This window comes from Hyaena hyaena, unplaced genomic scaffold (assembly GCF_003009895.1).
Source record: "Hyaena hyaena isolate Hyena2069 unplaced genomic scaffold, ASM300989v1 scaffold_234, whole genome shotgun sequence".
Lineage (NCBI taxonomy): Eukaryota > Metazoa > Chordata > Mammalia > Carnivora > Hyaenidae > Hyaena > Hyaena hyaena.
The window spans coordinates 653,872-681,809 of record NW_024080865.1 but is presented as its reverse complement, the minus strand read 5'-3'; the positions used below and the strand labels follow the sequence as shown (position 1 = coordinate 681,809).

At 38.3% G+C, this 27,938-nt stretch overlaps 1 protein-coding gene across 2 annotated transcripts in view; it reads right to left on the bottom strand.

Annotated features, from left to right (window-relative positions):
- The window catches only part of RYK (receptor like tyrosine kinase), a 96,641-nt gene that overhangs the window by 49,154 nt on the left and 19,549 nt on the right, over positions 1-27,938 (bottom strand). For both annotated transcript variants that reach the window (XM_039243885.1, XM_039243886.1), the window contains exons 2-3: positions 14,264-14,385; positions 1,723-1,822 (exon numbers count right to left, since the gene is read on the bottom strand). In XM_039243885.1, coding sequence (XP_039099816.1) covers positions 1,723-1,822; positions 14,264-14,385 — 222 coding nt within the window. The remainder of the gene's footprint in view (positions 1-1,722; positions 1,823-14,263; positions 14,386-27,938) is intronic.

Here is a 27,938-nt window from a genome sequence, read left to right as displayed (position 1 = left end):
GTCCTCTCATTATACTATAGTAAAGCTACTGAATAAGGCAAATCCTGCTACCTTACCAGTCACATCAGCAACAGTAACAACAAAAACTACTTGATAAAAAAGAAAGACAATTTATCACCAAAATGCAATTATGTGTTGCTCTTAATGAAGATTAAACATAAACACGTAAACTGATAACTTGATAAATTAATCAACTGTGACTTTAAAAAAAAAAATCTTTCTAAACATAAACTGACTTTTAATCAATTACTGTAGCAATGAGATAACAGACTTTGATGTACATCATTTTTTTTCATCTTTCAGTTTAAGATTCTTTTTCTATAAATTTAGAATATCATTCTTCTTTTTTCTTTTTAGAGAGAGACAGGGAGAGAGCACACGCTCAAGCAGGGTAGAGGGGCAGAGGCAGAGGGAGAGAGAGAGAAGGAGAGAAAGAGCGAGGGAGAATCTCAAGCAGGCTCCACATTCAGCATGGGGCCCAATGCAGGGCTCAATCTCTTGGCCCTGGGATCATGACATGAACTAAAATCAAGAATTGGATGCTCAAATGACTGAGCCACCTACATGCCCCTACAATATCATTCTATCTGTATGAGCATATGAAAAATAAGGGAATTTCTGAATTTCTTTACTGATCCATAAAAATGAACAAGCCTCCCTATGCTTTCCTTAAGCTTAATGTAGGTCACCAATAACAATGAGTAAGACTGCCAGAAAAAGTTCCACAACACTGCCACACTATGGAAAGTACATGTCATACTGTGGTACTTTCAAATTTTAGGAAGTTCACTTTTCTTAAAATCTCACATCTTCAGGAGCCTTTCTCAAAAGGCTGGCTTAACAGTAGTTAAACTGGTGTAAATATGACACTTAAATCACTTAGTCAGACGTACTATGTGACTATCTTGTGCAGATGTTATGCTAAGCACCAATGGTAGATGGCTGAAAAAGATAGCTCGCGTCCTCAGGTTAACCACAGGCCAGCAGGGAGAGACAAGCACAAAGAATTACAAGATAATGTGATCAGTTCAAAAACATTTAAATTACCAGATCCAACAGGATAGGAAGAACAGAAGAGTTAACAACTGGAGGGAAAGAAGGAAGCAGGAAAAGAACAGTGTAGATTCTGAGTCTTGAAGAATATTTAGTACGAGTAGGAGTTTATAAGCAGAAAAGAGGAAAAGGCAGTTCCAAATACTAGCACGTGCAAAGGCAAGGATGTCAACACCGCGTGTAGTATGGCACCACTGGGATGCTGGGGCAAATACAGCAACAAGGCTGGACAGGCAGGCAAGGGCAGAGGATAAACATACAGCACACTGGCTGGAGTCTGCAATGGACTCAGCTGATGGGAGTAGGGGGCCTTGATGGGCTTGATGTCATTTGGTCTGATAGGAGTGTTCAGTGATCATCCGGGCCATGGTGTGGCAATTTGTCAAAAAGGAACAAGACCAGGCACAAAGATCCATGTGGAGGCAGTGCCAGCAATGCAGAAAAAGGAGATAAGGAAGTACTGAGCATAGACAGTTCTGGAAGGGATGGAAAAGAGGGAGTGGTTTAAAACACAATGCAAATAATCAGTATTTTCAAAAATCACTTTTCAAAGTACTTACACATCTTATGACTATCAAGTAAAATACAATACATATCAATTGTTAAACTGTTCTTTTTGGGATATGGGGGACACAATTGAAAACCGTATGATAACTCTTTCAGACTCACCTGATAAAGTGCGTGGAACTTCCCCCTGAGCAGAAATGTTGACCTGGGGCATGTCCATAGCCACAAAATTGTCTACTTGGAATCCCAGCTTATATTCAACCTATAAAATGTAGAAATAAACAAACTGAATCTGTGGTAAGAGGAAAGGACACTAACAATTTGACTTCACTGATTAGCTCGTTAACTAATAAATACATGAGCCTTTCATATGTACAAATAATCTGGCTCTAACAAAATCCAAATTGCCAGAAACAGTTCTAGGAATTTTCAGCTGGATAAAAACTCAACCCAGTAAGCCATCCTCTATTTCATGTCCAGAACAGTACCACCATCCTCCTATAAAATCTGCCAGCTAGGATTCAGCAGTCTTGCTGAGGACTACACTACTGCTGACAGAGAAGCCCTGGAGACACAGATACAAAGAGCCAAGTTGTTAAGATGTGTAATTTACAGACCACCGACTAGTCACCAATGTCTTCCCTAATTAATAAATGCCAGGCTCTAAGGCTTTCCATGTAGCTGGTGGATGAAGTAAATTCTGCTTATAGACACAGTCACTCCACAAGATTACAAAGCACAAATTTCCCACAGAATATCTCTAGTCCAGCTTTCACCATGAAGAAAGTTTATGTTTGGATACCCATCTAATCTCTGAATCTATTTTTCAAGCAATTCAGAGTCCAAAAAGGAAAAGAGGTGACTATGAAGGCATCACTGGAACACCAATATTAACTATCGATACCTGGCCTACTTGGGAGCTTAACATAACTAGCCAGAAGCAATAATACAGCCCTACTGCTAGACTGATAGTCATGGAAGAAACAGTTCAAAATGCAAAACAAGAGCTGAAATGCAGAATAGCTGCCACCTTCAAGACCTTCAATGAGGCCTTAATATTTCACATTACTTTGTACAGCCCACTGGAGTCTTGATAAGAATGGTACTACTCTCCCATTCAGTGGTCCCATGGGTGGTTTTGGTGAAGAGCCAGAATTGGCAGAAGGCAAGGGGCAGTGGATTGGGAAACGAGTGGTAGAAAAGAGGTTTATGAAACCATTCTTTAAGAAACTTAACTAGGAAAAATGGAACCAGACTGAAGGGGTGGTACAAGAAAGAGAGGACAGGTTCTAAAGCTTTTGTTTTTTCAATGGGGGTATTAAAATATGTTTATATGCTAATGAAAAAAGTCAATAAAATGGGACATAATAACGATGAAAAGAAATGGGAAGAAAGTTATCATCCTAGCTTATATACAAAGGGATGGACCTGAGCAATGGCTGGGGTACAGGGTGTTTACTCATGGATAAGAAGGGTTCAAGCCGGGGCGCCTGGGTGGCTTAGTAGGCTAAGCGTCTGACTTTCGCTTAGGTCATGATCTCACGGTTCGTGGGTTTGGGCCCCGCGTCGGGCTCTGTGCTGACTGCCAGCTCAGAGCCTGGAGCCTGTTTCAGTCTGTGACTCCCTCTCTCTCTGACCCTCCCCTGCTCATGCTGTCTCTCTCTCTCTCCTANTCTCTGACCCTCCCCTGCTCATGCTGTCTCTCTCTCTCTCCTAGAAATAAATAAAACATTAAAAAAAAAAAAAAAAAAAAAAGAAGGGTTCAAGCCAATGGATTTAACTCCCACCATGGGTGTCTTTTCACACTTTCATACCTGAATATCCCTGAGCACTACAGAGGTATATAAATACCATATTGTTACTTTACAGTTAAGATATATATATAAGAGATGCCTGGGTGGCTCAGTCGGTTAAGCATCTGACTTCAGCTAAGGTCATGGTCTCGTGGTTTGTGGGTTCAAGCCCCACGCTGGGCTCTGTGCTGACATCTCGGAGCCTGGAGCCTGCTTCAGATTCTGTGTCTCCCTCTCTTTGCCATCCCCTGCTTGCATTCTGTCTCTCTCTCTCAAAAAGAAATAAACATTTAAAAAATCTTTTAATTTACATTACATTATTTAAACTTAATTTACATTTAATTTACATTAATTTAACATATACAAACAACTGTTAAAGGCTGTAGTTGGTAAGTGCCATGTTCACAACAAAGAAAATGTTCTTTTTGCTGCCTATCACTAACTGTATGGTACCTAGGGCTAATCAGTGTTCACTCTTACCTCAGCACTACTGTCACTGCCACCAGGGGATGCTAAAGAGCTAGCTACACCCCTGCTGAGTTTGGGCCAAAAAAGAGCAGGCTTTCCAGCAATACTCACTGACTGACTAATACTACAGAATGCATTGACTATATTCCTATACTCATGCTGTCTTTGAACAGGACAATACATGAAGGGCAAGTACACAAAAGAAACTAAGCATAATCAGCAAGAGTTGGATCGGAACCATGAGACTGTGTGACCTTTAGGTATATTAACTTTTCTGAGTTTCAGTTTCTATAAAATGAGGCTAATACATTATGAGGATCAAAGGAGATAATTAAGACAACACATCTGTCAGCCTGGCACAGGTCCCCTGATAAATGCAGACCCCAGGGGCATCAGCTGTCATTCCAGAGTACCTACCCTAGTGCCCCACTGCTCTTCTCCCATAAGCAACAGCTCACTATGGACCCCAGAGATTGTGACTCAAGCAAGCCTTCCAGTGCTCTGCCAAGAACTTGCTGCAGCCCTTCTGTTTTGTCCTCCGTCTTGGGACCTCCGCTGTTCTAAACAGTCCCCTACACCCTTAGCCTTTTCACAAATGTCTTTACCCACCTTCTCTTACAACCTGGCTTTCCTGGGATCTCTTCCCCCTGCCTATCATTCAGTTCTTAGTTCTTAGAACACCTAACCCTCAGGGCCTAGACAATAGAGTCAGCATTCTTTTAGGATTATTAGGTCCTTTCTAGACATCCTTCCCTCATGAGAAATCCCCTATACCCTAAACTCACAAATTCTACTCAAGATGGCTATTGATGGCCATCAATATCAACAACAGACAAAAACTTTACAGAGGCCTTGGCCCACGGCTCACTTTTTCTCCTGCCACATTCCCAATGGCTTCAATATTATATATTCAGTAATCCTACATGATAAAGAATTACTCGAGAATCAAAACAAATATAAAAACCCCACCCTATCAAAGATCCCATCACTACCTCTGATTCCTACAAAACCAGTTCTTTGTCTCCACCACCAATTCGGCTAACATTTATGAAGCACATTTGTAAGCCAATGGTATTCAGAACTGGGCTGCAAAGGCCAATTCACTTATTTCCCTCCTCTCCCACCCAGCCAGGGGCCTGGTTTCACTTTCCCACAGACTGTGCCCCAAAGACTACAAAGTTACTGGCACAGTAACTGGTTCACTCCCCTCCATAGTCATAGAGGGTCGCACCAGCACCCTAACCACCTCTCAATCTAATGCTGCCCAGCACCAATGTAGGAAATCACATTTGCAGACAGAAGGGTGCTTCTACACAAGAATGACCCCCAGGCTCAAGGCAGACTGTTAAGCCTATCAGCAAGCCCTTCCTCACAGACACTTCACTCTCCCTAGTTTACTCAACTCCGAATGTCACAGGACCTCACCACTCCACTACCTGCTACCCTCCCCACTTCCGTCATTCAATGTTCTTATCTCCTTGGGCTAGCACACAAGGAACTCCCTTCCTCCTTTCTTTTCAGCACCAGAGACCTCTGTTAGAGTATTCAACCTCTGCACTCCAGTCCCAAGGAAAGACATATTCTCCTTTCCAAATAATAAATGCTCCTCTCCTAGTATATTAGGTTCTAACCCATTTCATCCCCGATGGGATCCTGTATCATCCACTGGTCTCTCACTCTCTTACAACTTCAATCGCTCCCATAGGCTCAATCACCTACTAGGCCTATGTATCTAATAATCTTACAGCTCTCGAATCTAACAGATTCAAAGTCAAATGTATGTTTCCCCACATTCGCTATCTCTTTTATTCTAGGTCTCAGTTATCATAAGCAGAGGCACAGATAACCAGAAACCAGAACTTCTAAGAAAGCACAGAGCACCAATCAGGGGTCAAAGGCCCTAACTGCAATGCAGAAGGCAGGGGACAAGACTAGCACCTAAGTATCTCAGAGAAAATAAAGGGGAGGGAAATGAGCTTGTGAGTGGAATTAGGGAGAGGTGGTGAAGGGACTGGGTAGCAAGTTTGAGAAGGTTGACCTCTGGCCAGAACAGCAGCCTGGAGGAACAAGGAGTATGAGGGCACTTCTCTTCTCCCTCTGAAATCTTTAGAACATTAATTTTTGAACTGCAGTTTCTGGGGCAGAGAAGAAATTGCCAATTTTCTCTACTTTGCCATGTATCAATTTATGTGGAACCTCACTTGCCAGTGATCTTTTGAAGAAACATCCATTCTAAAGCTAACATTCATAATCTACTGGAACAAAGGAAATCTGAATAGCAGTTGTTTATCAGAAAAAAGGAGCCAAAATATTTCAGAAAAGTAGCTAGAGAAAATATAAATATTTGAATAAGCTAAAAAATAAACAGTTTTGGTAGTCTTCCCTTACTTGGAAACAAATGGCAACTGCCAATAGGCAGCTGATGAGTAAAGCCATTTCCTTCTGGAACAGATTTAAAGTGAATACATTTGCCTGCAGCTGTATAGCCTTTTAATTTCTCTGAATTGACCAGAAGTGTTCCTTTTTCATAGAAATCCCACTCTGCAGGGGATACTCCTGGCTCTCCCCTGGGGCTGCTGCAGGAACTCTGGACAAGTTCCCTACAAAACCTCCTGACAATCATGAAGAATTCCTGAAACCGGAGAAGAGATACAGAAGTGGAAGTGAGCTGGAAGAGTATTCAGCTACATTTTGGTATATTTTTGCCTTCCAACTATCTAACATATATACTGACACTCAACAGACATAATGGCAAGCTTTATTCCCCTGGATATCAGAGAATGTTCCGGAATACAGAAGAAGCAGTTTGTTAAAACTACCTAGTAATCTTCGCTTTTTTTTTTTTCTTTTGATGACTGTGTGGCCTTGTGAAAGAGAAGAAATACCAGAGTTGTTTTCATCCCACCTGGAAATGCAATTAACCAATGCTATTTAACGACCATTCACTAAAACAATCTGACACAGATGTCAAGAATAAGATACAGCTTCAGCCTCTGAGAAGACCATACTCTGTTTTGCAAGACAAAAGTCAAGTAAACACGGAAGAACACCTCTATTAGCAAAAGCTTTGATGTGTGAAAACTAATGTTAAAATATCTACTGTGTGAACGAACATATGAAGGAGAACCTTGAGATCTTTGGGAAGTAAATATTTTACTTCCTGGCTCATCTTAAAAAGCAAGAACTGAGAATTTCTGATAAAGTGTCAAGAGTTTAGGAGGCACAGCCTTCCTCCAGAAAGTTCATGACTGCATCTCAGAGCCAACAAGATCAGGTGAAGAACCCATGTCTCTCTTGCTCCCTTGTGTGACTTTCCCATTTTAAGTCATCTCTACTTCCTGTGTCTTCTGCTTCCACTACTACCGTAAGCAAGTCTCTTTCCAAACCTGGGTCTTATTTTTTTTCTCATAGTAAGTGATCAATAAGCCAAAGTCAACCATGTAATGTATTTTTTAGTGATTGGAAGGAAAAAAAAGTTCAAGTCTATGCAGTGACAGAGAACTTCATTAGGATATGTTGTTCAGTGCTCTGCAAACTGCAGAAAAGAATGCAGTTTACTTGTTTAAAAAAAGTATACATACACACACACACACATCTATGTACAGACTATCTTTAGAAGGGGAGACAGGAATCAAGTAACAGTGGTTGTCAATGGAAGGGAAACTCGGTGGCTGGATTGTGTGGGGGCTGTACTAGGAAGGTGTAGGGGACTTATTTTTCACTGTTTACCCCTTCTTTTATGCCTTTTGAATTCTGCACCATAAGCATAAATTGAATACTCTAAAGATTAATTTTTAAAATAAACAAAGTTCAATTCAGCTGTGCTAAAATTACCAAAGAGATTATAACCTAGAACTGGAATTAGGAGTTGCATTGATGGCCAAAGCCTGAAACTGAATTAATACAAACATATTCCTTAATTTTTTATTATAAAACATTTTAAGATAGAAGACAATAAACTATTTGTATAAAAACAAAACAAAACAAAACCCAAAAAAGGCCCAAATTACAGATGAGGCATTAAGTCCAGAGAGACGTAAGGGTAAGGTATAATTATGAAGACAACTGGACTTGGCAGGTGCAGGAGAAGTACAGGACCCCTTCTAGGCTTCAGCCCTAGATGTGTAAAAAGGTGGCGGTGTCCTCTAAAAAGTTAGGGAACTTCTGCCTTACCAGGAATATCATTCCAGCAATAGTAACCCAAATGTGCATGAATGATGGTAGTTAAAACCTATCACAGAAGTAGTTTAGAAATTATGCGTGAAGAATATGGAAGTACCATAGAGCTATGCCAAGGCTCCTCCTGATCCAACATGTGCCCAGGCCAGTACTGCTTCAAATATGTTCATTCATCTGAACCCTTTCCTCTATCTACTCTCTTCCACTCCAACTTCCTCCTGTGACAGGCTTCTAAAAGTCCTCAGACATCCACTTTTAGCAATGTCTGATCTCTGAAACCATTCCAGATAAAAACATTCAGTGTATGTGTATTTTTTTAAAAAAAGAATGATTAAGAAAAGGCTTAATTCTCTTCACTTCTAACTGCCATATGGCACACTGCATTCTTATTCACAATTCACTAACCATATTCTTGCCTAGGAACCAGTCTCATGATAGATCTTTTTTCTTTTAATTTTTTTAATGTTTTATTTATTTTTGAGAGAGAGACAGAGACAGCATAAGGCGGGGAGGGTCAGAGAGAGAGGGAGACACAGAATCCGAAGACAGGCTCTAGGCTCTAAGCTAGCTGTCAGCACAGAGCCTGATGTGGGTCTCGAACCCACGAGCCGTGAGATCATGACCTGAGCTGAAGTCAGACGCTTAACCAACTGAGCCACCCAGGCACCCCGAGCATTATTTTTTCCTAAGTAGGCCCAGGAATAATCACATCCTATTCAACAGAAGTAGAGTACTAGAACAGATTCTCTATTTCATTAGATTTTTCACTACTTAAAAATATATGTATTATTTGTTTTTATATTTATCAACATTAAAGGTAGGAAAAGTAACAAAGGATTTACTATCAATTTTTTGGAGAATATAAAAAGATTTTCTTCATAAAAGATGTTCACAGAAACAGAATTGCAGGGAAACATAAAATCAAGGCCCTACTACTCCACAAATTCTTGAAATCCCTCTACAACACTCCTACCATATAGTTACCCAGTGTAGATTCTAACCTCTTCCAGTGAGAGGAAACTTACTACTCTTCAATAGCAATGGCAAAAAAAAGTGAAACCTAGTTCTAAACACAAATGCAAATACTAGCGGTTTAAAGGGAGATGAGAAATGGATTTTTTAAATATAATTTCACAAAACTCCCCACAATTACTTATTCATCATAAAGGAGAAAACTTTAATAGAGAAGCTTAGTGAACTGAGTGATTAGAGATCACCAGTAATGGGACAAGTTGACATCATGTGTCCTGTGAAGGACAGCATTTCTGTGGTGTTACCAGCAAAGACAGGTTCTTGAATCTAATCACGAGGAAACCTCAAGCAGCTCAAACTGAGGGACATTCCACAAAACACATGGCCTGTTTATTTCAAAACTGTCAAGATCAAAACACACAAAGAAAGGCCACAGAAATGTTCCAGATTAATAGAGGATTAAAGGTACACTAATCAACTGCATGCATGATACTGAATCAGGTGAAAAAAAAGCTATAGAGTATCATCAGGATAACTGATGAAACCTGATTACTATAGATTAGATATTAGATAATAGTATTATATCAACGTTAAATTTCTTGACTTTGATCGTTGTAATTAGGTTTTATAAAGAATGGCCTTATTCTCGAGTGCCTGGGTGGCTCAGTTGGTTGAGTGTCCAACTTCAACTCAGGTCGTGATTTCATGAATCTTGAGTTTGAGATCCACATCAGGCTCTCTGCTCTTAGGGCAGAACCTGCTTCAGATTGTCTGTCCTCCTCTCTTTCAAAAAGAAACACTAAAAAAAAAAAAAAAAAGAATGTCCTTATTCTTAGAAAATATACATTGATGTATTTAAGGCTAAAGGAACAGGATGCTTGCAATTCACTTTCACACAGTTCAAGAAAAAAGGGTATGTGCATGACAGTGGATGGAAAGAAATAATGAATGATAAAGTAAGCAAATAAAGCAACCCAGTAATAATAATTGGTGAATATGGGTAAAGGATATAAGAAAATTCTTTGTACTGTTCTTATAATTTTTCTTTGTTTGAAATTATATCAAGATTAAAAGCTACTACCCCACCCCTAAATAATAAGGCCACAAAAATGTTATATAAGAATACTGAAAAATGTGCTAGTCCAGTTTCCTTGAAGAGTCCAGATACCTGCTCATTGAAAATGACATAGCTCATATGAAAATGTCTCCAGTTGGGGCACCTGGGTGGTTCAGTTGATTAGGCATCCTACTTTAGCTCAGGTCATGATCTCACAGTTGATGAGTTCAAGTCCTGTGTCAGGCTCTGTGCTGACAGCTCCGAGCCTGGAGCCTGCTTTAGATTCTGTGTCTCCTCCTCTCTCTGCCCCTTCCCTGCTCACGCTTTGTCTCTGTCTCTCAATCTCTTTCAAAAAAAAATTTTTTTTTTTAAATTTTAAATGTCTCAGGTGAACCTTTCTGAATTATCTGTACCATTTATTTTGGCACTTCAGCATATCCAGGTTACTATTTACTATATGTTCTTAATTGTTTCACATGAATTTCCTCTCTTGACCTGTTTTTGCAGTTTTTACCCTAAAGAGACCTATCCACTACTAAAAAAGCAGCTCCATATTTGGATACCCGAAGGCAACCATGCTGGACAGCTGAGGTGCTCCAACAAGGCACATCTGTTTTACCCAGAATCCAAACTAAGTCAACTTTAATCATATTACTGAAGCTGTATTTTAATGCCTGTATGTATATGTGTACATAATGTTTCTGTAACATATGTTTGAGTATATATACAGCTGACCTTGAACATGTGTTTGAACTGCACAAGACCACTTACATGGATTTTTTTTTTTTTTTGTAAGAGAGTGAGCACAAGCAGAGAAGAGGGCCAGAGGGACATACAGAATCTCAGGCAGGCTCCACACTCCGCATGGAGCCCAATGTAGGGCTCAATCCCATGACTGTGGGATCATTATCTGAGTATAAATCAAGAGTGGGATATTTAACTGAATGAGCCACCCAGGCATCATACCCAGATTTTTTTTTTAATAGTATAGTACTATAAATGGATTTTCTCTTCCTTATGATTTTTTTTAACATTTTCTTTCTCAGGCTTACTTTGTTGTTAAGAATTACAGTATATTATATCTATAACATACAAAATATGTGACCATTAGTAGTTAAGTTTTGAAGGAATCAAAAGTTATTCATGGATTGTCAACTGGGGGGGAAGAGGTGGGCAGCACATCAGTACCCTGTAACTCCCACGTTATTCAAGGGTCAACTGTAGTAATAATAATAGGAATTTATGGATAGTTATATAATCATTTTTCTCACTGAAGAGCAAACAGCTATACCTAAAATTTTTAGTGTTAAGGAGTGAACCTATTCACTTGGTAAGGGATAGTGGTTCACTGATACCATCTTAGGAGACGGAAGAGAGAAATAATTTGGCAATGTTAATCAAAATTTTAAGCAGGCACACTCTGACCCTGCCATTTCACTACTTGGTGATAATTTACTATTCAAAAATAATGCTGCAGTGAACAAAAATTTTTGAACAAAGATGTTCTCAATGTATGTGTATACACACACAGATAGACATATATACCTACACATACATACATACATACATCCAAGTACACATTCACACACATATTTTTTCTGCATTTTTATATTCAACAGTAATAAAGGTAGAAATAGCAACAAAAGATGAACTACCAATTGTTTTCACTATCGCTATACTATGATTTTGCCTGACAGATGAAATGAAGGAAACTATCTCCAACAGAGAAAGGAAGGATTGTTTGAAACAGTGAAATGCTATGAAAAATACATGTGTCAATAAGGCACTTAAGAAATGATCATACATTCGGGTGCCTGGGTGGCTCAGTGGTTAAATGTCTGACCCTTGATTTTGGCTCAGGTCATGATCTCAGAGTCATGAAATCAAGTCCTGCATCAGGCTCCATGCTGAGTGTGGAACCTGCTTAAGACGCTCTCTCTCTCAGGACCACCATAAGATACTACTTCATGCCCACTATGATGGGTATAATCAAATAAACCAGAAAATAACAAGTGTTGATGAGGATGTAGAGAAACTAGAACCCTTGTACTTTGATGGTGGGGATGTAAAATGGTGCAGCCATTTTGGAAAAACAGTTTGGCAGTTTCTTAAGAAGTTAAAACACAATTTTACTATACAACCCAGCAATCTCACACCTTGGTACATACCCAAGAGAAATGAAAACATAAGCCCACAAAGAGACTTGTATAAAAATGATCACAGCAGCATCGTTCATAACTAGCCAAAAAGTGGAACAACCCAGATGGTCATCAACTGGTGAACAGATAAATTATTGTCTACTGAAAAGAAATACTACTCAGTAATATAAAGGAATGAAGTGATGATATCATGCTATAATGTGGACAAATTTTAGAAACATTTGCTAAGTGAACGAAAACAGTCACAAAAGACCACACTTTCTACGACTCCAGTTATATGAAATGTCCAGAATAGAAAAATGCATAGACAGAGATAGATGAGTGGTTGCCTATGGTTGGGGGTAGGATTGAAAAGTGACTGCTAATGGGCACAAGGGACCCTACTGGGGTGATGGAAATGTTAAAAAACTGGATTGCGGTGATGGCTGCACAATTCTGGAAAATTTCACACAAACTCTCTAAAAATCACTGAACTGTGTACTTGAAATGAGTGAATTTTATTATATGTAAATTACACCTCAGTAAAGCTGTTAAGAATATCCAGAATCTGACCATATTATGTTCTCTGCCACTATATCCAGTGTATAGATTAACTGTCAAAGTTGTCTTTTACCTTTTCCTTTTCTGTACATTGTTTTCCATCTTAATGTTCAACAACATTGTCACCAGAAATAAATAAGGAAAGGGACATCAAAAATTTAAAAAAAATTAAAAACATTCTCTCAAAAATAAAAATTAAAAAAATAATCATGCATCTATACAATATCATATTATAATGAGCCATTACAGAGAATGAGTTAAATCTATAAATAGCAAAATGGAAAGATGCCAAAAGACAGTATTAAGTAGGGGGGGAAATACTGTACAACACAGGTGTCATAAAATCCCCATTTTGTTTAAAAAGGTAAAAATAAAAATGAGTTTGGGAGCACACGGCAGGGGTGCTCAGTGGGTTAAGCATCCAACTTGATTGGGCTCAGGTCATAATCTCACAGTTCATGGATTCGAACCCTACATCAGGTTCTGCACTGACAGCATGAGCCTTGAGATTCTTGGTCTCCCTTTCTCTCTGTCCTTCCCCTGCTTGAGTTTTCTTTCTCCCTCTCTTTCTCATTCTCTCCTTCTCTCTCTCTTAACAAACATTTAAAATAATGAGTTTAAGGTACACAAACTGTAAACAATGATTACTTCTGGCTGTAGATCTACAAAGTCTTGACAGTTTTTTTAAATAATTCTATTAATACTTGAATTTTCCTAATACTCATTATTGTTTTCTAAATACATAAAAAGACCTATATTAAAGTCATCAAATTTAAATGACTTCCAACAAATATCAGGACAAATACTACTTTATAATATTTAAAAAAAAACTTTAGAAGAGATTTTAGTAGCAAAACTGTTTTTATTTCCCAAATAAAATCCTATTCAGTTTATATGTAATGTTAATTAAAAGAAATTAAAGTTGATTAGAGGAGGTGAGCTCTTCCCTCAGCTTCCCACTTTTGACCTATGAGAAAACTTTTCATGTTCACAGAGCCCAGTCAGAGAAAATGTGAAGAATTCATCTACAAGTAAGTCAGGCAAGAGGTTCATTACAGTTAAAGAAGCTTGGCCACAGCACATGTAGGTGCCTGTATCTGCTGTACCCTACTTTTAACATTTCTCCATAAAGGGCAGAACTGTATCCATTACATCAAACACACCCAAAACAACTTCCTTTCCTCCACCCCTATTGCTTCACAATAACAACACAGTCCATTAGCAGGTTCAACTGTTCCCTCTTCAAATTAGATCTGCATCCCTGCTTGAAAAGCCTGAAATGATGTAAGTGTTCTGTCATTAGCCTGACACAAATGGTGGCTACCTTCATTTTACAAGGCTTGAGAAAGTCTAAAGAAATAGGCCAAAGATTTAAACTTTAAATCTGAAAAGACTCAGTACTGCTACAACCCACCACCTCCTAGCCCTTCTGTATAGATGGTAGTCAGTCCATCACTCAGATACAGCCCTTGCATTGGCCTCTGGGCCTGAGTGGTCCTGTCTTGACATCTTTGGTTGACTACTCTCTTACTTACCTTGGACTTTGCATGCCAAGTGAAGTGCAGGAAATTTGTCTCACTGGGTACTAACAGGTTAAAGGATAAAGCGTAGTGACTAATAAGGTCATTTCTCACATAATAAAGTTCTGCATCAAGACCTAGGAAAAAAATAGAGAAAAAATAATTAAACACCTAAAATACAGTCAAAATTGTTAACCATTAGGATTTCAAATTCCAATAAGAATGAAAATAATATGGATGTGCAAGTGTGTATCATAAATGTCTCTCACATATGCTGTCTAATGAAGCAGGCAGGACATGAGTTTCATCATCATCAATAAAGATGAAGAAACTGGGACTCAAAACAATTAAGTAGCTATCCAGTCAAACACAAGTGTGCTAGATCCAGAACTCCAGGAGCCATTTTGTCTCCTGAGGACCAAAGTGACATTCTTTCTTTGGGACCCAATCCTTCTCAGAGTAATGCCTACACACAAGAGCCTCTTCTCTCCCTGAAACTGATGTGGATTTAGGAAGAGAGATTCTAAAATGGAAGAAAGAAAGGTATGTAGGTGAAACATTAGTTTGAGCCAAAGACCTTGAGAGACCCCAGCCAGAGAAAGCCTCCCCTTCCTCGTCGGTACAACATCCTGGCCGCTCTGACAGCATTTACCATCATATACTCACATTAGTTCCCACATCAATACATGTCCTCCCCCATACCTAGACTACAAGGTGAACACCATATTTATCCTCCTATTCTCAGGATAGTTCTTTGAACAAAGGAGATACTCAGTAAACACTTTAACTGAGTGTTTTTAACTAACTTTAAACAAGTTAGTTCTGCAGATAAAGCAGAAATAATCAAGATGCCTGAGAAATGCTGGAGAATCAACTCCCAAATCTCACTCACTCCCATATCCCCTTTTCCATCAGGGCCATATCTAACCTCCTAACGTATACCACATTCTCCAATTCTGCCATTCCACTTCATCCTACCTGTATATTTAGCATTTTTCTTTAAAATTGATTCAAATTTTTAAAACAAAAATTTTAAAAGCTAAATTTAATCACCATCTTCAGTGAAAAATTAGTAACTACTGTGAAAAAATACAACGTAATGAAAAGACTCACTTAAAAGGAAAACAAAACGATATTACTAAATTCTAGCTAAATACTGGTGCCTAAAGAGGCAGTGAGTGAGCCTGAATCCAGTTCACTATTTACAAAAAGTAAGGAGGAAAGTATCAGCAAGTGTTTGACAGAAGAATCAGAGGCTCTCTCATGATAATCTAAAAGAAATGAATGAATAAAAGCAGGTAACTCTCAATTGATTTACTGCTATTTAAATTGTGCCTAGGTGTCCCTCTAGTGACACATGACATATATATTCCATATTCTAGAGGGAAAGGGTATAGGAGAGACCAAGCAAAATGTACATCTCATTTTTATTAAGTCTATATTGTGGGCCTAAAACCTCATGGTACCCATAGGTCAAGATGCAGATCTCACACCTTCTCTGATATACATATAGAAACAAAAACTCTGCTATAGGTATGTCTCCTGTAAAATTAGTTTTCCCCTTTTTGAACTGAATCTAAAACAATCATTAATCCAGAAATGAGATTTGAAGCTTACATAGAGGAAAGGTACACTGTCTGGGTAACATTGCTTTATTCAGTTATTCTATACAGATATCAAAAGTAATGGGACAAACTTAAGAGGTTTCTTGCAAAACCTGCTAGCAAGACAGGAAGAGCCAGCAAACACTGGAAGGGAGAATTAGAAGTATTGGAGAAAGGGGGAAAAAGGAAGGTAAGAAGGTGAGAGAAAGGTAAGTGCGAAATGCAATAAGAAAGCTGGGTACAAAGAAAACATCAGCAATCACAATAATTGTAAATGGCTCAAATGTGCTTGTTGTAAAAAAAAAAAATTCTATGTCTTATTCTAGTCTAGACTGATACTGTTTACAAGAGGCACATCTGGAATTAAAATTTTAAAAAGGAAATAACAGGGGCACCTGGGTGGCTCAGTCAGTTAAGCATCTGATTTCGGCTCAGGTCATGATCTCACAGTCCACGAGTTTGAGACCCACGTCAGGCTCTGTTCTGACAGCTCAGAGCCTAGAGCCTGCTCTGGAATCTGTGTCTCCCTCACTCTCTCTGTCCCTTCCCCATTCACACTGTTTCTCCCTCTCTCTCAAAAATAAATAATCATTAAAAAAAATTTAGGAGCACCTGTATGGCTCAGTCAGGTAAGCCTCCGGTCATGATCTTGCAGTTCATAGGTTCGAGTCCTCCATCAGGCTCTGCACTGCCAGCTAAAAGCCTGGAGCCTGCTTCAGATTCTGTGTCTTCCCCTCTCTCTGCCCCTCCCGCGATCTGCATCCCACCCCCAAGCGTGTGTGCGCATGCATGCTCCCTCTCTCAAAAATATTTTAAAAAAATTAAAAAGAAGAAAAAGTAGATGAGCAAATATTTATCTCAAACATGAGATAAACTAGAACAAGGTAAAAAGATTTTAGGCAAGAAAAATTTCATACTAACAGAAGACATAGGAAGTTATAATACTCTAACGAATAAAAGAGCTTCAAAGAGCTTTCTATAAAGCAAAAACCCATAGGAAAAAAAATCAATAATAAAAAGACAAATCCACAATCACAGGTGGAGACTAATATTATTTCAGAAGACAAAAGATCAAAACAGATAAAAATTTAATGTGGATATTCTGTTAACCAGCTAGACCTCAACTAACCTTTATTGCCCACCTGCATGTACTCACCAACCTTTGTTCCACCCTTTTTAAGCTCTTTTTCTCAGCTTACCTTTTAACTCAGGCAAAGAACCCCATGGGCATAGATAGCATCCCATAATGGAAACCAAAACAACCCCTCAAACAAAAATGACTGCCCAGACAAAGCTCTGGTGGCTCCAACCACCCAGACCATTTTGAGCTCAAATTCCAACTCACAACTGCACAGGTGGACCATGGAGTGACAGTTACTTTTACTTCGTTATAATACTAAAATCTTTGCCCCAGGAAGAGCAAAAGCCTCATTAACATATCATACAATGTGTGTATAGACCTGTTTCCTTAAGGTGCAGGTTCAACCTTATGCCTACCTCTACATACAATGACAAAGCCCCCCTTTCTGAATATTCATCCTAACCCTAAATAATAGGAACCCATTCACACTTAAATGATTTTAATTGCTGCAAATAAAGTTTCCTTTGTGTGATAACTCCACCCAGTATAGTCTCTACCTGGAATTCATCAAGGTGTGAACTGAATGTCAGTTCATTATTTGAACAATATATTTATGAAACAAGAAACAAGGGGGTTGTAGACACTGCTTTTAGGCAACAGGCTTGAGCAATGGAAACTTGAGCAAGGCAAAAGGGCCCATAGGGCTGAATGCAAACAGGCTTATTAAACAATCCACTTCAAAATAGCCATAGGTCGGGGCGCCTGGGTGGTTTAGTCGGTTAAGCGTCCGACTTTCGCTTAGGTCATGATCTCGCGGTTTGTGGGTTCGGGCCCCGCATCGGGCTCTGTGCTGACTGTCAGCTCAGAGCCTGGAGCCTGTTTCAGTCTGTGACTCCCTCTCTCTCTGACCCTCCCCTGCTCACGCTGTCTCTCTCTCTCTCCTAGAAATAAATAAAACATTAAAAAAAAAAAAAGACAAAATAGCCATAGGTCCTAACAGACCAATTACAAACAGGCACTGTTCCTTCAATTACCATAAAAGGGAAAATTCCATATGTCCGCATACTCCCTCACTCTGCCCTATAACTGTGGCCCTTCACTACTGACTGACTTGTTGCAGACAGCGTCTCTTTTGCTGTCCTGCCCACGGGTCCCTTACAGTAGATCCAATACATTTATATCTCTTTTGTTCTGCCTTGGATGAATTCTTTCACTGCCTGTGTTGCCAGTCCCCATTCAAGTGGGACCCCCATAGTTGGTAGTCCCCCCCATCCAACTAGAGTGACCTACAGGGTATTAATCATGAGTTAGATTATACTCATTTTAAAAAATGGATTCTAACCAGATATAATACAGGCTACCTTCTCGATCAAATGTTGTAATAAAGAAATTAACGGGGTGCCTGAGTGGCTCAGTCGGCTGGCATCCGACTTCAGCTCAGGTCATGATCTCACGCTGTGTGGGTTCAAGTCCCACATCAAGCTCTGTGCTGACAGCTCAGAGCCTGGAGCTTGCTTTGAATTCTCTCTCTTTGCCCCTTCCCCCACTCATGCTCGCTCTCTCTCAAAAATCAACATTAAAAAAAAAAAGAAACTAACTATAAGACAAAGATAAAGCCAAAAGATGATTATTTGTTAACATTAATGAAAGTTAAACCCTTTGCAAAATTAATAAAGAAAAAAGAAAATACTAATTATGAATATTAAGAATGAAGAGAGTGGCTCAGTTGGTTTAGCATCTGACTCTTGGTTTCAGCTCAGGTGATGATCTCAAGGCTCTTGAGATGGAGCTCTGCAACAGGTTCTGGGATGACAGCAGGGAGCCTGTTTGGGATTTTCTCTTTCCTTCTCTCTCTGCCCCTTCCTCACTTGCTTAAGCTCTCTTGCAAAATAAATAAACACTTAAGGAAAAAAAGAAGAATGAAGAGGGAACACTGCTATAAATCCTACAAATGTTAAAAAGATAGAATGTTAGTATAAACAAATTTATGACAATAAATTCAGTAACAGATAAAAGAGAAAAACCCTTGAACAACACAATTTACCAAAACTGACAAGAAGGTTAAAAATCCAAATAATAAAAATCTCCCCCCAAAGCTCTAGGTCCAGATGAATTACATAAAATATTTAAGGAAGATGTAATATCAATCTTGCATAAACTTTCAGGAAATAGTAAAAAACAAAACAAACAAACAAAAAAGGTTCCTAACTCATTTTATAAAGCCAGATCACACTGATATTAAAACCTGACAAAAATATGATAGGAAAATTGGAGACTGGCATACCTCTTGAATAGGCACATAAAGTTCTCCCTAAAACATTAGCAAATGGAATTTAGCAATATACAAATAGAATAATTACATCATGATTAAGTGTATATGAGAGGTTAACCTTTAAAATATTACTAATTCATGAGGCTCCTGGATGGCTCAGTCAGTTAAGTGTCTAACTCTTGATTTCAGCTTGGGGCATGATCTCATGATTTGTGAGACTGAGCCCTGTGTCACCAGCATGGAGTCTCCTTGGGATTCTCTCTCTGCCCTTCCCCTGCTCACATGCTCTGTCTCTCTCTCTCTCTCAAAATAAACAAACAGTTATTTAAAAATTACTAACTCTCTGCACTAATAGAAGATGATAACCCAGATCATTGCAACAGATGCAGAAAAAGCACTTGGTGAAATTCAAAGCCTATTATTAATGATAAAAACTGTCTATAAACTAGGAATAGACATATATAAACTTTCTCAGTCTGGTAAAGAGCATCTTTAAAAACCCTAGAGCTAACATCATACTCAGTAGTGAACTATTAAATTCTTATTTCTAAGATCAGAAATAAGGCTAGGATGTCTACTTCCACCACTTCTTTTCAACCTTGAACTGGAGGTCCTAACCAATGTGTGAAGACAAGACAAAAAGGTTGGAGAGGATGATCTAAAACTCACAGACGATAGGATTATGTGTGTAAAAAACACTATGAAATCTACTAAAATACTATTCAAAACAATTCACTAATTTAGTGAAGTCTCAGAATACAATGCCAAGGTAAAAAAATCAATTGCAGGGGCGCCTGGGAGGTTCAGTCAGTTTAGCATCTAACTTTGGCTGAGGTCAGGATCTCACGGTTTGTGAATTCAAGTCTCGTGTTGGGCTCTGTGCTGAAAGTTCAGAGCCTGGAGTCTGCTTGGGATTCTGTGTCTCCCTCTCTCTCTGGCCCTCCCCCACTCACACTCTGTGTCTCTCTCTCTCAAAAATAAATAAACATTAAAAAAACTTCTTTAAATAGGGGCTCCTGGGTGGCTTAGTCGGTTAAGAGTCCAACTTTCGCTTAGGTCATGATTTCACGGTTCGTGGGTTCGAACCCTCTCTCTCTCCTAGAAATAAATTTAAAAAAAAAATCTTCTTTTAATAAAAAAATAACCAGTACCTAGAAATAAATCTAACTAAAGATATGTAAGACGTCTACACTAAGAACCACCAAATACAACTAAGAAAAATTAAAGATGACCTAAATAAGTGGAGAGATACCATTCTCTTAGATAAGTCTCAATATTAAGATGTCAAGTTTCTTTCTTTTTTTTTTAATGTTTATGTATTTATTTTTAAGAGAGAGAGAGTGAGAGTGCACAAGCGAGTGCACATACATGTGCGCAACCAGGGTAGGGGTAGAGAAAGAGGGAGACATAGAATCCGAAGGAGGCTCCTCACTGTCAGCGCGGAACTCGACATGGGGCTCAACTCATGAACTGTAAGATCCTAACCTGAGCCAAAGTCAGGCGCTTAACCAACTGAGTCACCCAGGCACCTTAAGATGTCAAGTTTCTCAAACTGACCTAGAGATTTAAAGTAATCCTAGTCAAAATGTGAACAGATTTTTTAAAGAAACAAATTAATTCTAAAATGAAATTTAAATGCCAAAACAATCTTGAAAAAGAAATAATGTTGGAAGACTCCCTTTATCTGATTTCACAACATGATTAAGAATTCTAGTAATCAAAACAGTGTGATACTGACATAAAGACAGACGTATCAATGGAACAGAAAAGAATGCAAAAATAAACCTGCAAATATAGGGCCAATGGAATTTCAACAAAGGCAACTGAATTAAGGTGATACCAACGCAACTGGATAAAAGAATAGGGGGAAAAAATCTTGATCCCTATCTTACATATCAGACAAAAACTGATTCGGGATTGATTTTAGACCTAAATATAAAAGCTAAAACTATAAAGCTTCTCAAAGAAAATAGAAGTGAATATCTTCACAACCTAGAGGAAATAAAGATTTCTTGGAGTGGTCACCCAAAACATGAACCAAAAGAGAAAAAACATATGATCTGGTCATCATCAAAATTAAAAATTTCTGCTCCTAGAAAGACATTGTTAAGAAAATGAAATTCAAGGGGTGCCTGGGTGGCTTAGTCGGTTAAGCGTCCAACTTTCGCTTGGGTCATGATCTCGTGGTTCGTGGGTTCGAGCCCCACATCGGGCTCTGTGCTGACTGCCAGCTCAGAGCCTGGAGCCTGTTGCAGAGTCTGTGTCTCCCTCTCTCTCTGACCCTCCCCTGCTCACGCTGTCTCTCTCTCTCCTAGAAATAAATTAAAAAAAAAAAAAAGAAAAGAAAATGAAATTCAAGTCACAAGCTGGGAAAAAATATTCACAACACAGCTTTCTAAAAATAAAAAATAAAAAAAAAAAGACTGGGGGGTGCCTGGGTGACTCAGGTGGTTGAATGCTGAACTTCAGTTCAGGTCATGATCTCATGGTTCATTAGTTCGAGCCCCATGTCAGGCTTGCTGTTGTCAGCCTGTCAGCTGGTCCCACTTCAGATCTTCTGTTCCTCTCTCTCTGTGTCCCTCCCCCGCTCATATTCTCTCTCTCAGAAAATAAAAACATTTTAAATAAATAAATAAATAAATGACAAGACTTGTTACCTGGGATATACAAAGACTTCATACAAACCAAAAATGAAGATATGATCTCATTAAATAAATTGGATAAAAGATGTGAATATACATCTCATATGAAAATGGACAATAAGTACATGAAAAAGTGCTACACATCATTAGACATCAGAGAAGTACAAATCAAAACAACAATTAGATAGTTTCCATCTATACAAATTATGAAATGTTAGCAATCATGTTGGAACAACTGCATTTCTCCTACATCGCTGGGAGTATAAGAATGTTAAATTACGTCAGAAAACTGGCAGTTTTATATAAAGTTAACATACGCATACCCTATGACTCATTAATTCCACTCCTAGGTAATTACCCGAAAGAAATGAAAATGTATGTCCACAAAAAAATTTGTATGTGAATGTGGATAGCACTTTTATTCAGAAGAGCCAAAACTGGAAATAACACAAATGTACATCAACAGATGAATGAACAACCAATTGTGGTATATTCACAGGATATATACTATTCAGCAATGAAAATAAACTATTGTGACTTTGTAACAAAATGGATGAATCTCACAAACTACATGAATAAAAGAAGCTACACACAAAAGACTACATATTATATAATTTCATTTATAGGAAATTCTAGAATAGGCAGAATTTATGGTGATAGAAATCAGATCACTGTGGTGCCTGGGAAAGGGGGTGGGAGAGAGATTGGTAAATTGATTACAATGGGGTACCAGGGAACTTCCTAGGGTAATAAAAATGTTCTATATCTAACTGGAGTAGTGTTTATATAAATACATGCATTATGTAAAAAATATAATTATAAAAATTATATTATATGCATATATAAATACATGCATTTTTCAAAGCTCAATCGACTGTATATTTAAAACTTGAACATTCATTATATGAAACGTTTCCCTAAAAATTTCAAAAGATGAAGAAAAAAGTCAACAGATTTTGCCTCTCTTTTCTAATCTCCGAAAGCTTACCATATGCATACCATAGAACTTCACTAGCACTAACAAGAGTTGTAGAAAAAAATAATTAATCTTTAGTGATCAACAACTCCTGAATTTAAACTTAAAACATCTTTCATAGGGAGGGGCGCCTGGGTGGCTCAGTGGGTCAAGAAACCAACTTTAGCTCAAGTCATGATTTGGCAGTTTGTGGGTTCCAGCCCAGTGTTTGGGCTCTCTGCTGTCGGCATAGAGCTGGCTTTGGATCCTCTGCCCCTTCCCTGCTCATGCTCGTGCATGCCTGCTCACTCTCTCAATAATAAACACTAAAACTTTTTAAAAATCTTTCAGAGGCACCTGGGTAGCTCAGTCGGTTAAGCGTCCAACTTCGGCTCAGGTCATGATCTCACAGTTCGTGGATTCGAGCCCCGTGTCGGGCTCTGTGCTGACAGCCAGCTCAGAGCCTGGAGCCTGTTTCAGATTCTGTATCTCCCACTCTCTCTCTGACCTTCCCCTGCTCACGCTCTCGCTCTCTCTCTCTCAGAAATAAATGAAACATTAAAAAAAAATCTTTCATAGGGAAAAAAAGAACTCTGTTCCTAATAAATAACAGCTATAATGCTATTACTGGTAATAATAACAATTATATATAAATATTCAAGTTTTCCAGAGTTCAAAGTATCAAAAACATCTAGGGATTCTGTAAATTCAACTCTCTATAAAACCCGATGAAAAAGGGCTGTAAAAGCAGAGAAGAAATAAAGAACAAAAAAAAGTAAGCACATCTTCAAGCTATGCATGCCGTCTTTAATAGTCTGTGGTTTCAGTCCTACTAAAAATTCTCTGAGTTCTTATCTCTCAAAAGACGAGACTGAAGGATATAACCAATTCCCTTTCCAACATCCTAGGGGCATCTTTTCCCAAATTGCTCAAAGGTCTCTCCAGTTCTACCAATTCAAACTCTAGACAGAAACCAAGATTCCTAACTAGAAAACATCATCTCTGAAAACATGAGAGCAATTTCTCTACAACATTCCACAGAAGGTTGAGCCAACATTGGAGTCTGCTAACTTTATCAAGGTTCTAAACCCTATTTGGACCTCAGCTTGTGCTGGCATGTTTATTACCCTGTTCATCCATCCATGACCTCCTCTCTTCAATGACTCTTTTCTATACCCTAATACCATTGTGACTTCCACCAACCACCTCCCCTTGAAGCATACAGAGCTGGCCCTGTAGACCATGAAGGACCCATTCTCCCACCCTCAGTGGGTACTGTCCTGAATCTCTATAACCACTTCAGATGATTACTTGAAGAATCCTTATCAAAAGTCCTGTTTCCTTTTAGGTATATACCATCATATCATAATTTTCCCAGTATCCTTACTACCTCATTCATTGAGGATTCTGAAACCAGTTAATAAAATTTCTACACGTCCTTATTCTATAACTTATGATGGCAGTTTCCAATGTCCTTGAAACCAATGCACTCTCAATCTGTCCTTCAATGTTCCTTTTGTTCCTCAACTCCAACAATAACCTTCACCTATACCAAAGCAACCCATTTCTACAGACAGCAGCAACACGTAAATTGTTCTACCTCCAAAATCTTGAACTGTAATATCTCAATAGCTAGTAGCTCTCTAGCTCCTTCCCCATTATTGTTACAACAGCTATTTTCTGGGCTCATTCGATCTCTGGTGTCCCAAATCCTTGTTTCTTTCATTTTATCATACCAACCATTTCCTCATTTTCTTTCTGCTGGCCTTGACCCCAGTTACTTCAGTTACCTTCTTACTAGTACTCTCAACTTTCTCCCACCAACCTATGTTAGACATGCTTATTCAACCCTAAAAACAGCTAATCTTGAACTGACTTGATTCCCCTACTCTGTCTTCTCTTGTGCTATAACTGAATGCTGCATAATCCTGGATGAAGCCATTTCCAAAAATGAGAGTCACTACAAAACCATGACTTCTACCCTCAACAAATAAATTTTTATAAGCTGCTGATAGTTTGGATCCCTGTGATCCATATCTACAAACACTTAATGGCCACCAAAATAAATTTGAAATTTATTACTCTAGATTAAGGTGTTTAAATTCTAATACAATTGTTAAACAGAGTTGATGTTTTCTGATTATAGATTTTGAAAACATTTGTTTTGAAATAGACATTCTTAATGAACTAAGGTAGTTACTCCTAATTTTAAAGGGTTTTAACTTTTTGAAGAAACCATTAAAATGAGATGCAAACTGGGGCGCCTGGGTGGGTCAGTCGCTTAAGCATTTGACTTTGGCTCACTCAGGTCATGATCTCATGGTTCGTGAGTTTGAGACCTGCATGGGGCTCTACGTTAACAGTGAGGAACTTGATTGGGATTCTCATTCTCTCTCTGTCCCTCCTCCACTCATGTTTTCTCTCTTTCAAAATACATACATAAACTGTTAAAAAATGAGATTCTAATGTTCACCTATCAAATAAGCAAAAACAGTCTGTTTTGTCACAAGACAGGTTCCTATAACACCAATTAGTTTATAAGTGGTTAGTAAACAAAATAACAATGCCAGTATAACACAGAAATTATGATGACTCAATTTGAATTTTCCCAGCCAAGGAGAACTAAAATAGGGGGTAAAGAATTATAACTTTCTGTGGTAAAGAAAAAGACCTTCACTCAGGCTCAGCTACTGCCAGGTAGGAGCCCTCTCTGCCCTATTTTTTTTTTTTTTAATTTATCTATTTATTCTTGAGATAGATACAGAAAGAGAAAGAGAGAAAGATGGAAGGAGAGAAGGGGGGGAGAGAAGAGGGAGAGAAATAGAGAAAGAGAGAAAGAATGGCTGGGGGAGGAGCAGGGAAGGAGAGAGAATCCCAAGCAGGCTCTGCATGTGAGCCTGAAGCCCGACATGGGGCTGGAACCCATATGCCGTGAGATCATGATCTGAGCTGAAATCAAGAGTCTAATGCTTAAGTGACTGAGCCACCCAGGCACCCCTCTGTCTGCCCTATTTTAAGAAAACTAAAAATGAGCACCTGCAACCAGCGCTTCCTGCTCAGACGAGCACTACCAGCCTACACACAGTTCCTGGAACACAGCAGGCTGTACTTCCTCAAATGCCCACCTCTATGGCAGCGCCACTGGCTTAGAAATCTACTTACATTTGCACTATCTCAAGATCATGCAGGCCAGCAATTTCCATCCTATTACAGTTTAATATCTTTAACTCTCCTCTAAGGCAGCCTCAGCTGTGCTAAGTGGTTTGACTAGGCTGTCCAAGTTATCTCATAAGGTACCAATTATGCTTTTGTTAGTACTGGGTTTGAAAATTGCAGAAGTCCTGAGTGGTTTGCCCTTAACCTTATTTTTCCCATAAGTCCTATTATTTTTAGGGAACAGGAAATCTTGGAAGGGTATTTTTTAGGTATGCATTTGATGTTGTAACAGAGAAGTTTATATTCTTTAAATATAATACTGAATGTTAGAGTATAGCGTGAACACACATCAAAGTTTTACAAATATTTATACTCCTTGACCCCCTCATTCCACTTCTAAAAATCCAGCCTAAGGAAACCAAATATAGATACAAATTTTTGTGTATAAAGATATCAATCAAAATTATTTAAAATTGTAGACAAGAAACAATATAAATGACCAACAAAAAAGCAGCAATTAATAAACTATACTACTGTACATCCATAACAGAGAACAATAGTTTTTTCAAGAGTTTCTCTCTCTTTGGAGAAGACAGGTAATTACCCCAAGCAATTACACCCCTTCAATCAAATCTCTCACTGTTCATCTATGTGATATATTGAGCTTCCCTTTTGAAAGCAGGTTTCAATCACCAAATAACACTGAAAAAGATTATGAAATCATGAATAGGACTATTACAAATAAATTTTAATGAACTGGGTTTTGCTTAGACTGTAACATAAAATAAAACAGGCTAGATACAAACCATATACAGCAAAATTTTAACATTGTCTGACACCTAGAATACATCATGACTGTAACAGGTGTTCAATAAATGTCCAGCGGACTAAAATTAAATGACTATGTATATGCATGTGTGTGCTCCATTTCTCAGAAAAGGGAAATATTAAAAAATATTAATAGTGGTTGTTTATAAATGGGGGATTAGGGACTATTTTTTATTATATGCTTTTATTCTTTTTCTTCTCTTAAATTTCCTATGAAAATTGAACCGGAAAAAATTCATTTTCAAAGACATGTTTAAAGAAATACACATAAAAACTGCAGCAATTCACTAAATAAAAATCCAGTTACTGCCTTAATTAATCCATGAAGGCCTGTAGGATGCAGAATGACCTCAAACAATGAAATTCAATAAAAATCACATTGGTAAAGACAGTATCTTTGATATACCAATATTAACACTCGTAATGATAAATTATTAGGGACTAAAACTCCTTCTAACTTTCCCAGGTATACCAAAAAAAGGTAAAATCTGGTAAAACACTAAGAAACGAAAAGAGAAGATCAAAGAATTTCCACATGCTATATGCCACACTGACACGGGCTGAAATGAGAAGAAAATTCTTGGACTACCCATGCGCACCATCTGAATGACAATAACACAGGAGACTCTGAAGATGACAGGGAATTCAATAAAGCAGTATTTTTCAGGGGAATGGCAAGCAGGCCAGGAATTGAATACTCAGACAAACTCATCATATGTAAAGATAATAGATTCTGAGAAGGCCTCAGAAAAATATACCAATTATGCATTCTTCCCCCAACAAGTTACTTCAAAACATTATGAGACATCAATAACACTTTTATTTTTAATAGAAGATAGAAAGCATTAAATATTGCAAAGAAGTATACTTCATGATGGAAGTATAATAATCTTCAATCTTGACAGCTGTAAATCAAAATGTTAAAAGTCCAAACATTCTCAAATATTAGAAATACAAAGAGAATCCCATGGAAGTACAATCTTCTCCAAATATTAGATACATGGAGAGAACTCAATGTAAGTATAATCATGGTACAACTATCAGTCTAGGATTGATTCGAGGATGTAAAGAATATAAATTATATATATAAAGCCATAATTAATATGGTAGATATCACACATCAAGAGAGCACTCTATAGGAAACTTAACTCT